General features: G+C 31.4%; 1 protein-coding gene across 7 annotated transcripts in view; it reads left to right on the top strand.

Annotated features, from left to right (window-relative positions):
* LOC126758935 (stromal interaction molecule homolog) overlaps positions 1–17116 on the top strand; it is a 35159-nt gene that overhangs the window by 6684 nt on the left and 11359 nt on the right. For 5 of the 7 annotated variants that reach the window (XM_050473411.1, XM_050473416.1, XM_050473412.1 and 2 more), the window contains exons 3-10: positions 1325–1488; positions 1624–1743; positions 1818–1930; positions 7102–7217; positions 7296–7468; positions 8514–9093; positions 9177–9224; positions 16452–16881. In XM_050473411.1, the coding sequence (XP_050329368.1) occupies positions 1325–1488; positions 1624–1743; positions 1818–1930; positions 7102–7217; positions 7296–7468; positions 8514–9093; positions 9177–9224; positions 16452–16881 (1744 nt within the window). The remainder of the gene's footprint in view (positions 1–1324; positions 1489–1623; positions 1744–1817; positions 1931–7101; positions 7218–7295; positions 7469–8513; positions 9094–9176; positions 9225–16451; positions 16882–17116) is intronic. The other 2 variants (XM_050473415.1, XM_050473417.1) reach the window with 2 other exon arrangements.

Here is a 17116-nt window from a genome sequence, read left to right as displayed (position 1 = left end):
ATATAAATATGCTGCAGTAAATTATTGGATTTTTCTATTAAATAATGGAAATAAAAGTGGAAGTGATAACCGGTATAAAAAATCAAAGATAAAGTGTTAGAAAAAGGTTATTAGAAAAATTTTTGGATGTTTTTGAAAAGTGCAATTCAAATTTAAGTAATAAAAATTTTGTGTAAAAATAATTAAAAATAAATGTAAAAAAAATAAAATTCTAAAATTTAAATTAATTCTAAATTTATTTAATATTTTTATATTTGATTATAATAACGGAAATATTAAATTTTGCGCGTATCAAGCGTACCAATCACTGATAATGACTTGAAATTTGTCCCCACCTTACTTTGCAAAGTAATTATAAAAAAATCTGACTTCAATAAAGCATAAACAAATGTGCACTCCCATCACACAATGCATCATTAATTGAGATAGCAGGCTTTAGTGTCAATTAATTGCCAAACTACCTACGTTTCGATAAAAATAGCGATCATTAAAAGTAATAGAAATATATATTTTTGATAACGGTTGTGGCCAGGCCATTTTTCTTGTTAAAGGCGTGGAAGCAATAAGTTTTTTTTTGGTCACCAGTGCACGCTGGTCGGGTCAACATCTACAATATAACGCACTTATGTTCCAACCTATTTTTTATGGTTTGTTAGAAAAATGCTAAACAAAAATCTGTTCGCTTTTGAAACCTAAACGCAACGAACCTACTTTCTATTAACGTACGAACACCCCAACTATTGCTAATTATCGCTGCTACACACCCATACGCACACCTACAAGCAAAAATTTCACCAAAGGAAATTAATACTGCTTAACCGCAGGTGACTCCCGCGCTCCTTTTTTTGCTTATCTGCAACAATTTGAAAGCCAAATTCTTATTTATGATTTGCTTACGCACTTGTCGGCAAATAAAAGGAGCAAGCAAACAAACAAAAATAACATTATTAACACACATACATATACGCGAAATATCACAATTAAGCGTTGGCTTTTTATTATTTGCTAAAGATGCGCGCAAGCTTGTAAAATTCCAACAGTGTCTTGTGTTTTCTGCCAACTGGCTGCCAAACGGCACTATCTCAATTATTTGCCTTCGCCAGGCTTTGATACAATAAATATTTATCTCTCTGCATTTAATTATTATTATGTGTGTATTCACACACGCACATGTGTGCTTGATTCTAATTATGTGTGCGCGCCTGTGTGTTTGCAAGTTATTGGACTTGCGTAAAAATATCCCACTTGGAATGAGCATGTCACACTATAATTTTATTAATATTTCCCCATTTTTTTGTATTTTTATCCATACAAAATGACACAGGTTCACTGGGCAGTGGTTCGGCGGATGGTGCTTGCCATGCAGACGATTTGGATTGTTATAGTGGCAATGTGCAGGATCGTTTGGGTATGGAGGCTATACGTACGCTGCATCGTCAGCTCGATGATGACGACAATGGCAATATCGATTTGAGCGAATCGGACGACGTAAGTAAACAAAAAACGAAAGCTGAAAAAAACTCTTTTATTATTACACTATGGTCATTGGTAATAAGTTCTGTAACTAATTGGCTTAACTTCTGTGCTGTATTGTACCCATAACAATCTCGTTGGTTTCTTTAGTTTTTACGCGAAGAACTCAAATACGACTCCGGTTATGAGAAACGTCAGAAAGCGTTCCATTTTAACGATGATATGCACATTTCCGTGAAGGAACTGTGGGAGGCGTGGCTACGTTCGGAGGTTGGTTGCTCCTTTAACGAAAAGTTTCTTACATTAATTCTAATTATACTGTTATTATTTTGTACATTTTTCAGGTGCATAACTGGACCATGGAGCAAACTTCAGACTGGTTGGCGCAATCAGTGCAATTACCACAATATGTCGAACTATTTCGTTTGCATAAAGTGACCGGTGCTACATTGCCAAGGTAAGCCATTTGATTTTTTTTTTACGAGTTCAAAAGTATTTTAAATGCAGAAAAAAGGCAAACAAAAAAATCCAAATAAAATAGCACTCAAATAAAAAAAAATGCTAAGCAAATATGCACCATAAATTATACTCAAATTTGTAGCTAATAAAGAGGGAAGTATGCCAAATTTGCAGTCACCCACATACATATGTACATACAAAACTTTTAACAATAAAAAATCGAAATTAAAAAAGTCTGTCTGTCTGCAAAAAGCGCACGAACATGCGAAATTTCCGTGGCAGTTTTTTTCCAGCATGTCACACTTTTTGTTTAGGCAGAATTTTTAATAAAAAGAAAAGAAATTATTGCAAACATTGCTCATTCTTCCACAAAGTTGTTATGCCTATCAAGTAACGGCGGAGAGATTGCATTATTTATATAAAAAAATTATATTATAAATTTATATGCACACATACACACATATGTATGTATAATAACATATTATATTATTGTTTGCGCGTAGCAACAGTTTAGTAGCATTAATTATATATTAGCATAACTAATGGATTCTCTGAGACGATTTTTTGTGTCGGAAATATACTGACAGATTTTTTATTGTCTACTTGAGGTTGGTAACGTAAAAAAGACTTTTTGCGAATTTATTTCTTAAATATGGATTGAGTACTTTTATTCGAACGTCTTGAGAAAAAAACACTTTGCGCTGTTAACTCGGCTCTGGAAATTATCCGAAAATAAAAAACCAAAAAAAAAAAAAAAAAAAAAAAAAATAGTCAAATAATAATAAAATCTTAACCCTCCCATCGTTTTCTGATAATTTTTTTATTTAATAATTTTGGGCGGCGATTTAAAGTGATAACTGCTATTTTCCATATTTAGAACAAAGTTTAAAGAATCTTCTTCTTAATTGGCGTAGAAACCGCTTAAGCGATTATAGCCGAGTTAACAACAGCGCACCAGTCGTTTCTTCTTCTCGCTACGTGGCGCCAATTGGATATTCCAAGCGAAGCCAGGTCCTTCTCCACTTGGTCCTTCCAACGGAGTGGAGGTCTTCCTCTTCCTCTGCTTCCCCCGGCGGGTACTGCGTCGAATATTTTCAGAGCTGGAGTGTTTTCGTCCATTCGGACAACATTGCCCAGCCAGCGTAGCCGCTGTCTTTTAATTCGCTGAACTATGTCGATGTCGTCGTATATCTCGTACAGCTCATCGTTCCATCGAATGCGGTATTCGCCGTGGCTAACGCGCAAAGGACCATAAATCTTTCGCAGAACTTTTCTCTCGAAAACTCGCAACGTCGACTCATCCGTTGTTGACATCGTCCAAGACTCTGCACCATACAGCAGGACGGGAATTATGAGTGACTTATAGAGTTTGGTTTTTGTTTGTCGAGAGAGGACTTTGCTTCTCAATTGCCTACTCAGTCCGAAGTAGCACCTGTTGGCAAGAGTTATCCTGCGTTGGATTTCTAGGCTGACATTGTTGGTGGTGTTTACGCTGGTTCCAAGATAGACGAAATTATCTACGACTTCAAAGTTATGACTGTCAACAGTGACGTGAGTGCCAAGTCGCGAATGCGACGACTGTTTGTTTGATGACAGGAGATATTTCGTCTTGCCCTCGTTCACTGCCAGACCCATTTTCTGTGCTTCCTTGTCCAGCCTGGAGAAAGCAGAACTAACGGCGCGGGTGTTGAGGCCGATGATAAAATAATCGGCATTTTAACAGCTGTAACTCTTATAGAAGATGGTACCTTCTCTATTTAGTTCTGCGGCTCGAACTATTTTCTCCAGAAGCAGGTTGAAAAAGTCGCACGATAGGGAATCGCCTTGTCTGAAACCTCGTTTGGTATCGAACGGCTCGGAGAGGTCCTTCCCGATCCTGACGGAGCTTTTGGCGTTACTCAACGTCAGTTTACACAGCCGTATTAGTTTTGCGGGGATACCAAATTCAGACATCGCGGCATAAAGGCAGCTCCTTTTCGTGCTGTCGAAAGCAGCTTTGAAATCGACGAGGAGGTGGTGTGTGTCGATTCTCCTTTCACGGGTCTTTTCCAAGATTTGGCGCATGGTGAATATCTGGTCGGTTGTTGATTTGCCAGGTCTGAAGCCAAACTGATAAGGTCCAATCAGTTTGTTGACGGTGGGCTTTAATCTTTCACACAATACGCTCGATAGAACCTTATATGCGATGTTGAAGGCTAATCCCACGGTAGTTGGCGCAGAATGGAATAGCACACTTAAATTCCAATCGTTGGGCATGCTTTCGTCCGACCATATTTTACAAGAAAGCTGATGCATGCACCTTATCAGTTCTTCGCCGCCGTGTTTGAATAGCTCGGCCGGCAATCCGTCAGCCCCTGCCGCTTTGTTGTTCTTCAGGCGGGCAATTGCTGTTCGGACTTCTTCATGGTCGGGTAATGGAACGTCTGCTCCATCGTCATCGATTGGGGAATCGGGTTCTCTTTCTCCTGGTGTTGTGCGTTCACTGCCATTCAGCAGGTTGGAGAAGTGTTCCCTCCATAATTTAAGTATGCTCTGGGCATCAGTAACTAGATCACCTTTGGGGGTTCTACAGGAACAGAAGTTTAAAGAATAAAAAAAGAATTAATTTATTTTAGGAGGTTATCGTAAGTCGTGTTTTCACTGACATCAGAATTGGTCATAAAATCAAACATTATTTCACTCGAGTGCGTTTTTACCCTAGATAGACTACGATCATCAGGAAATTCGAACATTAACCATAAAACTAAGGGTTCAAAAAATTGGCCTTTTTAGCAAAAATGTTCGCTTTTTTCGCATTAAAAATGCTAAATACTAATAAAAATAAAATTTTCTTTAAGTCCTTATTCTATCTGCAGTAGTTTTGTATGCCTTTTTAAATAAAGTCTAAATAGAGAAATCGGTTTATTACTTTTTCCGCAATGGCTTACAGCAATTTGGAAAACATGGCTTAGAGAAAAGCAGAAGCTTTTGGAATTTTGTAATACTTTTCTTAGAGCATATACCTATCGATCAATACAATAAAAAATCGATTTTTTTTTAAACGTTTTCTGTTACTTCTTCCTTAAGCGTGTTTGACATTAAAACATTAGTTTCAAACTTTGTTCAATCTGACGAAACGATCCTCTTCGTAGTAGTCACTCACTCAACCCACTAGCCTACTGCTTCAAAAATTAATTTATGTTTCTTATACTCATGTGGTTTATGACATTAAACAGTAAAACCATACAGCTCAATATAAAGTTCTACTAAATTACATATCAGGTTACGAAATTGTTATGAATTATTATTCCCATTTCACTTGCATTAGTTCATACGGTTATAACGTTTCAGAGAAAATCTAACAAATTCATGCTTTATTACGAATTCAAATGAATTTTGCTCGCAGCATAAAACGCGATTACGATTTTAATAATCTTAATCTTATTTGCATGCCTAAGTTGCTCTGTCTATATAAATGCTATTTATATGTTAAAATAGGCTGATTAGAAGTCATCCGTTTTTATTAAGCGTTTATCAGCAAAAATATGACATAATTTATAATGAAGTTTTTATTGTTGTTTTTAGAAAATTAAATGAGTCAACAGTTGTTTTATTGAGTATAATTTCTTTGATTTTCAGTATGGAGATTTCTTTGACATTTTCTTGAATTTCAATCTTTATGTATTATAGAAAACTCCATTAAATTATTACAAATTTGTAAATAATTGTCATTTTAACTATCTGCGCATGACAACGCCAATTAATATTTTGCGCTTATCTATTTGATCTTTAACTCAAATAGCTAATAAAGGTTTGAGCTTAATTTGGTCTGTGGGAAAATCACTTGAGCCTAATTTGAGACGATTTAATATTTGTGTTGTTGACGTTAACTTGTAATAGAATAATTTATATGCAGAAGAACTTTATAATATTAAAATAATTCATGATTTTTCAAAAATAAGTTTTTTTTATTAAAAGAAAACACATACCTAGTATGACAACCTAAAAGAAAAGTATATTTCTACATACTTTAAATATGCGCAGTAAGATGCTAATAGAAAAAATTGAATATTTTTGAAGTTACACGCTGCAGCAGCCGGAATGGCTACTCTGTTAGAATATATTGTTTGATATTAAATACCAAATTTCAAAAAAAAAGATAATTACGACTTACGATTATTATCTAATATGAAAAATATAACATGAAAAAATAAAAATAATACATATGTCAAAAATAATTATCTAATATAAAAAATATATTAGTTACGGCATACGATTAATTACCTAATATGAAAAAAAAAATTAATTATAAGATACGATTACATTAAAATTAAAATAACATTTCCCATTATTTCAACAACATTATGACCACTAGAACTCTAGAATAATATTCGAAAATATATAATGTAGATTATAAACTTTTTTGCAACTTTCAAATTAAATATGTATACCCACAAAATAAAAAATAACTAAAAATAAGCCACTAGGGGGAACTAATGGGGGTGGGATTGTCGGGTGTTCCACAATTGGAACGCCACAAATATAACGGCAATAATAAAAGGCATCAAATTGTCATAGAATAATAAAGGTAAGCAACGAGGAGGCAATGATTTTTCACTAATAACAATAAAAAAGCGGCAATTATATAGCGGTGAGACTTTTTTGTAAGCTTAATTTTTGTATTTCGTGTACGTATGTACATATGTATGTGCAACTTTGTGACAATGGTGTAGTAGTATTAGTTGGAACATGCAATTAAACCAACAACTACCGAGGCATGCACAGTGAAAAAGTGGGCGCCCACTTAATGGGTTATTGTGCGAAACCAAATAGATTTTTGTTTATAAATATATACAAACCGACATATGTTTAAATGTATCTGCGAATGTGTAAGTGGATAGCATGCTGAATCATTGGAATTATTTTTGTGTGAAGTTAATAAACTTACAGTTAACGTTTTTGCAGTTTATGTAGCATTATTCGCAAAGCGGCAGTGAGCGAAAAGCAACAAAAACGGAATATAAAAACAAAAATAGAAAATTAAAAAAGCTTTACTATTCGTAAGTTTGGCCTTCAAATCTGCTCATTTCACTAAAAAAAAAAAAATAATAATAATTTGACTATAAACTTCTCGCAATTTAGTGTATTCTGACACGCTGAACGTTTCGTTGCCTTTCGCTTTATTTACAGATTGGCAGTAAATAATATGCACTATGTGGGCAATGTGCTGGGCATAAAGGATCCCATTCATAAGCAGAAAATTGCGCTCAAGGCGATGGACGTTGTGCTATTCGGACCGCCGCGTGGTATGCCAATCATATGAAACATTTTTGTAACAATAACACTAATATTTACATATTTATTTAACTTGTACGCCTTTGCAGAGACCGGCACACGCTGGAAGGATTACATTTTAGTGACGCTATTACTCAGTGCAATTATTGGTTGTTGGTATGCATATCAACAGAATAAGAATGCTAAAAGACATTTACGACGTATGGCTCAAGACATGGAGGGGTTGCAGCGCGCCGAGCAGAGTTTACAAGAGATGCAAAAGGTGCGTAATCATACATATATTGGCGGTTATAAGCATGCGAAGGGAATCGTTGTTTCGATCAGGGGTTTAAACTCAATATTGGAGGATTAAGTTTAACTGTTTCTTCTTTGCGTTTAACTGTTTGCGTGCGCCAAAATTTTGTCGGTTTCTCAGTCCCTAGATTATTATTGTATTACGCTATAACTGCCTAAATGTAGGCAAAACTTTTTCGAAACCTAGTTTTTATATTAAGCTAATAGCATTTTCTTTTCTCGCTGAAAATGTTGGCTCAATATATGGCAACATTATATAAATGTTCCATTTTTTACATGACAAAAGAAGAAAAAATGCCAACCAACATTTGCAATATCCATTATTAAACTTAACAAAACTGATCGATTCATTATAATTAGTAGTAAAACTTGATTTAAAAAAATAACTATCAAAATCGAAAAACACACATCTAACCCTTAAACTGTAAAAAAGGCAGAAAATTGTGCAAGCTTTTCAGGTTAGAGGGCAGCATTCTGCGAAAAAAAACAGCTTGGGCATAAAGCTGAATAAATCCAAGTGTGAGAAAAAACCGCTTTAGTAATTTCACAGTAAAAATATTTTTTTTTTTAATATTTCGAAACAAAAAATTGAATGGTGCATACAATTAGGCGCATTCATATAAAATATCGGTAACTTGCCAATATTTAACCGAAATTGTACAACTAATGTGTTAATACTTTAATTATTATATTTATTTAGTGACTGTAATAGTAAACGTTGTTACCAAATTGCGTGTTGTTTAGCAATAATTAATTTTTCAAAAGCCTTATTGTGAGCTTCGATGGCTGAAATTATTAAAAAATCGTATTCATAATCGATTACAATTCACATTAGTTGTGTAAATGTCAATTAACGACTAATGTTATTTAATTATTACTTTTTAAGTATTAATTCAGTTCACTTCTTATACATTTTTCTCTTACAAATTGAATACTTTGACGTTAAGACACATTCTATCAAAAATTTAAGCTCAATGTTCTCTAAATTTTTGCTGTTTTCCCCCTCTCTACAGGAATTGGAACGTGCGCGCATGGAGCAAGAAAATGTTGCTACCGAAAAAATGGACCTGGAACGTCGACTTAAAGAGGCTCCCACACTTTCATCATCCAGCTCTGATCTGGAGGTGCAAAAGTTGAAAAAGGAAATCGAAATATTACGTACTGAACTGTCACGCGCCGAAATCGAATTGGTGGATAACTGCTGGACACCGCCACCACAACTACAATCCTGGCTGCAATACACCTACGAATTGGAAAGCAAGAATCATTTGAAGAAACGTGTTTCAGCCGAAAAGCAATTGCAATCAGCGCGGGAAGCATGTGAGAAGTTGCGTAAGAAACGTTCAAGCTTAGTTGGTGCATTCGTGTCGACGCATGGCAAAAGTATTGACGATGTCGATCGCTCCATTGTGGAGGCGCGCAATTCGCTCAGCGAGGTGACAAACGAGTTGCAAGAACGTCTGCATCGTTGGAAACAAATTGAGAATTGTCTGGGCTTTAATATTGTCAACAATAATGGTTTACAGTATCTGGAGAATGTGTTATACAATCGCAATGGCGGTAGCAGTGTTAGCTCCAATAAGGGTTCACGAGGTAATTTTTAGAGCAAATCTTATGCTTGCACATTACACGAAATTGCTTCGGAATAATTTTAATTAAATTTCATGATATTTTAGGCCGCATAACGAGCAGCAGCGATGATTTAGACGATGAATCTGTGCAAGGTAAGCCCAATTTTGACCACTTCAATTTGTTCTCGACTGAATGATGCAGCTGATGAGGCGTGGCACTTCATCACACAAGCAAAAAAACAATAAAGAAACATGTATGTAGCTCAAAAGCAAAGCAAAAGAAGTCTACATACATGAATATTTTCCAAAAATTGAATTGGCAGCGCAATATCTAAAACACACATACGCCTACAGTCCATATGTAAATTAGTGGATTTTGCACATACGAGCGCTATAGAGTAAGCGTATATCCAACAAATATACACATTAAGCAATATTATGAGCGCCATTAGATTTGCCACATTAACTTAATCTCGAAGCATAGCGGCAAGCGTGTTTCACAACGTAAACTAGCGAACAATTTTACATATAAAGTATATACATATATATATATGAGATTTTTTCTCATTAGCTTGTACTTTTTGGTTAAATTGTTTATGTCATAAAATGCCTCATTTAGTTATTTAAGCCTAAAAAGCTGTAGTTTGGTGCTAGATAAGTGAGAGAAAGAATATAGCGCTAGTAGAGGTTAGTGCTAGTGAAAAGAGTAGTGCCTTAAGAGAAAAAGTTATTTAATAATAAGCATAGTAGTTAGTTGCTCAATTTGATGGAAAAGCTAGCAGCAGCAATGACAGTATACCATATGGAGTTAATGATAATAAATAGGCAGATATTGGGTATAAGTTAGCGTTTATATAAAATATAGCTTAGGTATATACATATAGTACATACATATATTTTTTATAAAGCCACTATTTTAAATAAATAGTTGTTTTTATATAAAAGTTTATTTAAAAAATGTATTTGAGCAGTTTTAAAGCATTTATTATATGAAGCAAAAGGCAGGAGTGTGTAAATTTTTCGAGTAAAAAATTTGTAAAACAAAAAATTTTGATTGCAGCAATAACTTTTTTCTTTAATCGAGAATTAAAATTCTAATTAACAAAAAATTTGTTTAAGGCTTTTGCTTATATTTGTAATTATTTTTATTTTTTGTTACTAATTTTGTTAAAACCGCGTAAGCGATGTCTACGCCAATAAAGAAAAATTTTGCAATATTTAGTTGCATATTAAGTGCTCCCTCTTCTAAGTTTTTGGTTTTAGCATGTTTTCAAGTTTCTCGTCTCAATAAATGTCCTTGAAATTCGGCTCTAGATGTATAAATCAAACATTCGTCTGCATTTCGTTAAATTTCAATCTACTTTTTCGTTATTATTTGCATAATTTGCAAATAGTAATTTGAGAACTTAAAAAAATCTCAGAAATATTCATCGTTCATCTAGAATGAACAAAAGAACTTACACATAATTCCGAAAATACTTCAATGTACTTGGAAAAGATATTCCTTCGATTTGGGTATGAAAAACTATATTGTAAAATAATAATTTTTAAAATTTTGGTAGAAGTTAATAAAAAGTGATTCATATTATTCCAAATTCTTTGAAAAGTGTGATTTTAATATGAAAATTTGAGATTTTGTATTATTGTTATTTACTGAAATCTAAAAACAGCTGAAACAATTTGTTATTTGTTTTTATTAAGTTTTCTAAAAAAGGAAGCACTGGCAATAAATGTATTAGACGTACATGTACATATGTATATATTTATATATTTTTTGCATTTTACTTTCAAGACGATACAATATTTTCAACTTGAAATTAATACAGAGGCAATAGTGAAAAAAACAACAAACACAAAACTGAAATTATAAGGAAACAAGTGAATTCTATCACTCATATGCCGTTTTCACTAATAATATATGTAAATGTTTCCATATGCAATTTTTTTTTTTAATTTCTGTCAAACAACAATTTGAGTCACTTAAAAAATGCCGAAAATGGAAATGTTTGAAGACAGTTATGTTTACCATTTGTGGTCTTCCTAGAAATTCCATACCAAATTAGGTTTTAAGTTGCCAATAACCCGTTCATGATTTATACCACACAGTGGGAACGCTTATATGTACATAGTTATTTATGTATGTATTAAAATAATACAGAACAAGGCAACGTGTTTGCGTTGCTTTTTTTGCATGACCAAACAGGTGTCAAATGTATAAAATTATTATAAACAAAACAGGCGTGGTGGAGCATGCAGAAATGATTCTGAATTTCATAGGATACATACATATAAACAAAATTATGCATATTACAATTTGTGGTAAAAATATTACTTTTAAATTTTTGGAATTATTTACACACACACGCCTTGCCTTGCGCATTCACAACGCTAGTGTTGTAGTTTAATAGATATTTATGTCTAGGTAGTTTTTCTTTATAAATTGCTGGGCTGCTATTTTAGGCGCTTAATGAAAGTGTGCGGAAAAGTATAACGGAAAATAGTGATAATTTCATACACTTGTCGTAAATTGAACAAAGCCAAACTAGTGCCACGCCAAATGAATTCAAATTGAACGTTAACGAAATTGTAAACAAAATCAAAGAATATGCAATATTCCCGAACGTAAAAGTACTATTAAGCTTTTGAGTTGTGCTTAACACTTGCCAAATGATTTTTTTGTTATTGTTAAAACAGCTATAAACAATAAGCCATAATCAGCTGAAAATTATACACGTATAAGCAATGAAATTTTTAATTGCGCACAACGATGACGCACTTAAAGTCAACCAGTCTCGTTTACCACACACAAGGTTTTTACGAATATTAAAAAAAATTAAATTTACGAATGTTCAAAAAAAAAAAAACGGAGTAGAATGAAAGAAATACTTATTGGCGCAAATACTTAATGTACTCAATAGCTGTTAGCGCATATACACACGGCAGTCTCTACACACACACTCACATATTTGCAGCGTAATAGTTTTTTTCTTAGTTTTACATATTTTGTAATAAAATTTTCTGTATGATTTTTGACATATTATATGCAGTTGTGAAATAAGTAAATTATAAACAGACACATTTAATTGTTATCTACCAATTGTTTATGTTTAAAAAGCTGCATAATTTACCTATATTGTTTTCCCCACAAAACTAGCGTTAATAATATTCTTCCTGTGTTTTCAGTCCTCTTTAAATAATTCTACGCATTTTGTACATGCGTTTTATATTTATAAGCTTAATTTTAAAAGTATATTGTTACTATTTATATATAAATAACATTTATTTTTTAGTTGAATTTTCGATATATATTTAATTTGTTTTTAGTTTTTATTTTATGTTATTTAATGTTAACAACGAATGTGCTTAATCCCTTCCGGTGTTGTAAGTTTCGTCATTGTTTATTTTTGATTTACTTTTGCCTGTTTATTTAACTCCATGAAGTTACATACATATATATACCTACAATAATATATAGTTAAACTTGTTCCCCCTATTTACTTAGCTGTTCCTTCTTAATATTGACTAGTATATATAATTCGTTAATATCTCATGCGGCAACTACTTCGCAATCTCAGTGTTTTCATTGTTACTCGGCGAAACAGAAATAATCGATCATCGTAATGGAAAAGGCCCACGACAGCATTTATATCATACATATGTATGCCAATACACATACATCGACATACCTATATGTAACGCACAGGCAGTGGTTGGCAATGAATTGCAAAAAAGATATATAAAAATAATATTCATTTGAAAATTTTACTTCTAATTTTTTGTTTTTGTTTTCACGCCTTGAAGTTCTCATTGACCTTTTACCGCCAACGACTGCACATGCGTGCCATATACGCGCATTCTACATACATACATATGTACACATGCTCTCGTTTCTTATGCAATACATGCGTGAAATTGCCTGAGTCATGACCAACACAAACTCTCAGTGGCAAACGACAACAAATTTTTAATTTTCGGTGTGCAAAAAAAGTATAAAATACATATATACGCACCCTACACAGATATATAAATTTTTCATATTTATTTTTACAGTGTTTATGTTAGTTTTTGGTCGATTTGTGGAAATCGTGTTAAAATACATATGACAATTACCGAAACTTTTCTGTTTTCGGCAGCATAATTGTCCGTTGGCGCTTATATTCACCAGATTGAAGCGTCCAAATCACCGGAATGGATTAACATCTAATCAGTTGTAATTATAGCGAGAGCGATGAAGTTCTCCTGCAATACATAAATATGTTGTAGACTTACGTATATACAAACATACATACATGCCCATACTTATTAGCCACGTTTAATGTGTCTTCGAATTGTGAATGCAATCCCGTATTCTCTAGCGAAAATTGCAGTAAACGGATTTTTTTCTAGAGAGCCCATGCATCAAATGCATAAGATGTCTTTTTTTAAATATTATTAAATAAAAAAGTGAATTGTTAATATAATTTGATTATTTTTAAATTATAATAAATTTTTTAAATAATCTGAATTTGTTTCATTTCACCGCCACACACACCATGCATACTTTTCACGTTTTAATTTTCCTAAAAATTTGAGAAAATATGGAAAAATTAATTTTGATCATAAAACAATTTAAATATAAAGTGTCAATAATTAATAAAAATTGAGTTTGTTCAAGTTAAAAGAAGTCTAGAATTATAAAAACTATAATATATAATAAAAATAAATAATGAAAACAAATTCGCGCGTTATGAAAATAAAAAGTATAAGTTTCATAAAAACAATTACAACAAAATTTAAAGTTTAATCAAATAACATTAAAGCTCGATTTTAAATTTTTTTATTTTCTAATAATGTGAGTTTTGTATCTTAAAAGAAAAAATATATAAAATTTTTTTTTTGCAAAATTAAAGTACTGCGATTTTAACAAAATAAAAAATATTAAATTATATTTATAAACATTCAAATAAATGACAAAATGTGAAAAATTAAGAAAAATAACATGAAATCTTATCTTATTATTTTACAATCATGGGAAAATTAATATTTACTTTTGTTTAATTTTAATAATTACTAATCAATTTCAAGTAATTAAAAAAAAAAATAAAAAAAAAAACACGAACAGAATAAAAAAATAAGAATTATAATACATATACAATAAATTATAAAATTTATTTAATTTAAATTAATGGAATTTTCTGATTATTAATGGATTATTAATGAATAATAAATTACAATACATTACAATAAATAAAAAAAATATATTAAATTTAAATTAATTTTATGTTAAAATAAAATTAAATAATTTCTGATTATTAATGATTATTAATGAATAATAATTATCAATATAGTTATAACGAAAATGTAATTATAATGAAATAATTCTTCAAATTAAAAAAAAACTTTGAATTCAAAAAAATACATTAATCAAATTTTACACAATACAAAAAATAAAGAATATTCAATTCTAAAAAAGTTTTTACACTACACCAAAAAATAATTTATTTTATACAATAAAACAAATTATTTATTTATTTTATTTTTTAATTGTATGATGATTCGGATAATCATATTTTACGCAATACAAAAAATAAAAAATATTCAATTCTAAAAAAGTTTTTACACTACACCAAAAATAATTTATTTTATACAATAAAACAAATTATTTATTTATTTTATTTTTTAATTGTATGATGATTCGGATAATTTTCTTCTTTTAAATTAATACCAAACATTTAAAAGGTTAAAAATAATTTAAGCTTAAATGAAAAATTAAAATCATTTAATTCCAAATTTTATTAAAATATTTTTTTAACGAAATCTAAAAAATAATAATTGAAATATATAAACAACAAACTATTTTTAATATTTGATAGATTAAAATTTTTAATAAACTCCTTAATAGTTAAATAAAAAATTTAATGCGACTGAATGATAATTTCAAGCTATTTGCCAAATAATAAAAAAATTTAATAAAAAAAATAATAAATAAGTAAACTTTATAAATTTAAAAATAAGCATAAACATGAAAATATGTATGTATATTGAAAATAAATGAGAATAGCATTAAATTAATTTGATAAAACATAATAAATAAATAAAAAAGATATAGTAAAAAACGTAAAAAGTTTTGTTTCAAATAAATTAAAAAAAAAATAATTGTTTAAAAATCATTTGCCTAGTAATATAAAATTTCTAAAATATAAATAAAAATTATAAATTGAAAAATCAGCATAAAAATTAATATCTATTGAAAACAAATAAAATATACATATTTAAGAACCTGAAAAATTGTTCCTTGAAATCAATCTAAAAACTAGAAAAATAAATTGTATAAAAACTATTTGCTTAATAATAAAACAAAAATAAAAATTATTCAATGTATCATATAAATAAAAATTATAAAGTAAAAAATTGGCATAAAACTGACAACCAAAACCAAAAAATATACCGAAAATAACTCAAAATCGAATTAAAAAAGATTGAAAGTATAAAAAATTGAACGTAAACCAGTGTTCTTTCAAATAAATTGACAAGCTATAAGTAATTTGTATAGAAAAAACTATATAAGAAATAAAAAATATATATTTAAATTTAAAGCATACAATTAAGATTCCAAAAAAATCATGCACGACGATTTCAGGTAAGCACACATCCTGAAAAGTCTCTCTAAACTCTAGCTTCAACCGCAAATTGAAGCGCATATTTATATTTATGGATACTACATATTGTCCTTGTCTGCCTGTGTTGCCTGCATGAGAGTGTGTTGGCATGAATATTCGTTTGTATCTAACTCAGCGCAATTTCATAAGTATTGTTCAGCGTGTATTCGATGCGTAACTAACAGCATACATACATACATATGTACAAAAAGCAAAGTAAATAATATTTCATCAATAAAGAACAAAACAGTCATTTCAATTTCATAAAATTAACAACAACAACAATTGTGCCACTATGGAACTGGAACAAAATGTACTGTGTGCTAAAAATAACCCAAAAAGACTGTATTCTAACAAATAACACCAAATATATCTATATATAAGCACATTTGTTTAAATAATTCATTTCATCGGAAATAAGTGAAGTTCAGTGCTTCATTTAAACTCAACTCATAAGCTCGCTACATATCTACAAACATATATAGATTTATATTTATAAACACACATTAAAATACAACTTTATTTCTATAAACGAAAAACCGGTGTGCTTTACATACGCACATATACATACATACATACATACATAAATAGATGCCTGTGTGAATCGCACTTTTTGCTTTGAATTATTTTAAAATCTTTTGCATTTGCATCATTCATTTTTTGCTTTAAGAACAAACCATCTGCAATCATGATTTGACAAACGCTTGTACCATATATAGATTGTGATGATCGTTAGTTCCAGAACTTCTGTACATTTATCCAGGTATGTTGGACAGCTATAGTCGCAGTTCGGTGGGTTTAAGCGGTGGCAGCAGCGGCATCCTAAACAATAACTCCAATGCGCTGTGTGATGATTCGTCGGGTAGTGAGGACGCCAGTGAGGCTCCTGCACATGCGCCGGTACAATTTTTATTGGGTGGTGCGCCCACACCCTCGTTGAAGAGCGCCACCTCAACAGCAGGCGCCGTAACAGGTGTCGTTTCACGGGCTGGTGCTGCTGTCAATCACTCGTCACTGGATGTGAATGCCACGAATCATATTGGCAGTTTGGGCAACTCAACGAACGCTATTGGAACGTCCGGTGGGGCGAGTGTAAACGCCCAAAATGCAACACCACCACCCTTACCGCCGCACAATAATGCTTACAATTCGAGTTACTTTTTGAATGATAGGTAAATTTCTTTGCGTTTTATCGCCGATCTAGTATCTAGTCTAGTGTTTTACTAACAAACATGCGTATATGTTGACATATTTATGTAAGAAATCGATAATTAAAGGTAATACGGGTAAAAAATTTAAGAAAAAAATAAATAATAAAGATGAGGTCTATCTCGGTAAAGCACACACTAAGACTTTGAAGCCATTCCCACGACAGTCGGGACTTAGTAACCGGAACGGACCCTCATT

The sequence above is a fragment of the Bactrocera neohumeralis genome, chromosome 5 (genome assembly GCF_024586455.1).
Source record: "Bactrocera neohumeralis isolate Rockhampton chromosome 5, APGP_CSIRO_Bneo_wtdbg2-racon-allhic-juicebox.fasta_v2, whole genome shotgun sequence".
In the NCBI taxonomy this organism is placed as follows: Eukaryota; Metazoa; Arthropoda; class Insecta; order Diptera; family Tephritidae; genus Bactrocera; species Bactrocera neohumeralis.
The sequence above is the reverse complement of the archived record's forward strand: the minus strand, read 5'-3'. Positions and strand labels throughout refer to the sequence as shown.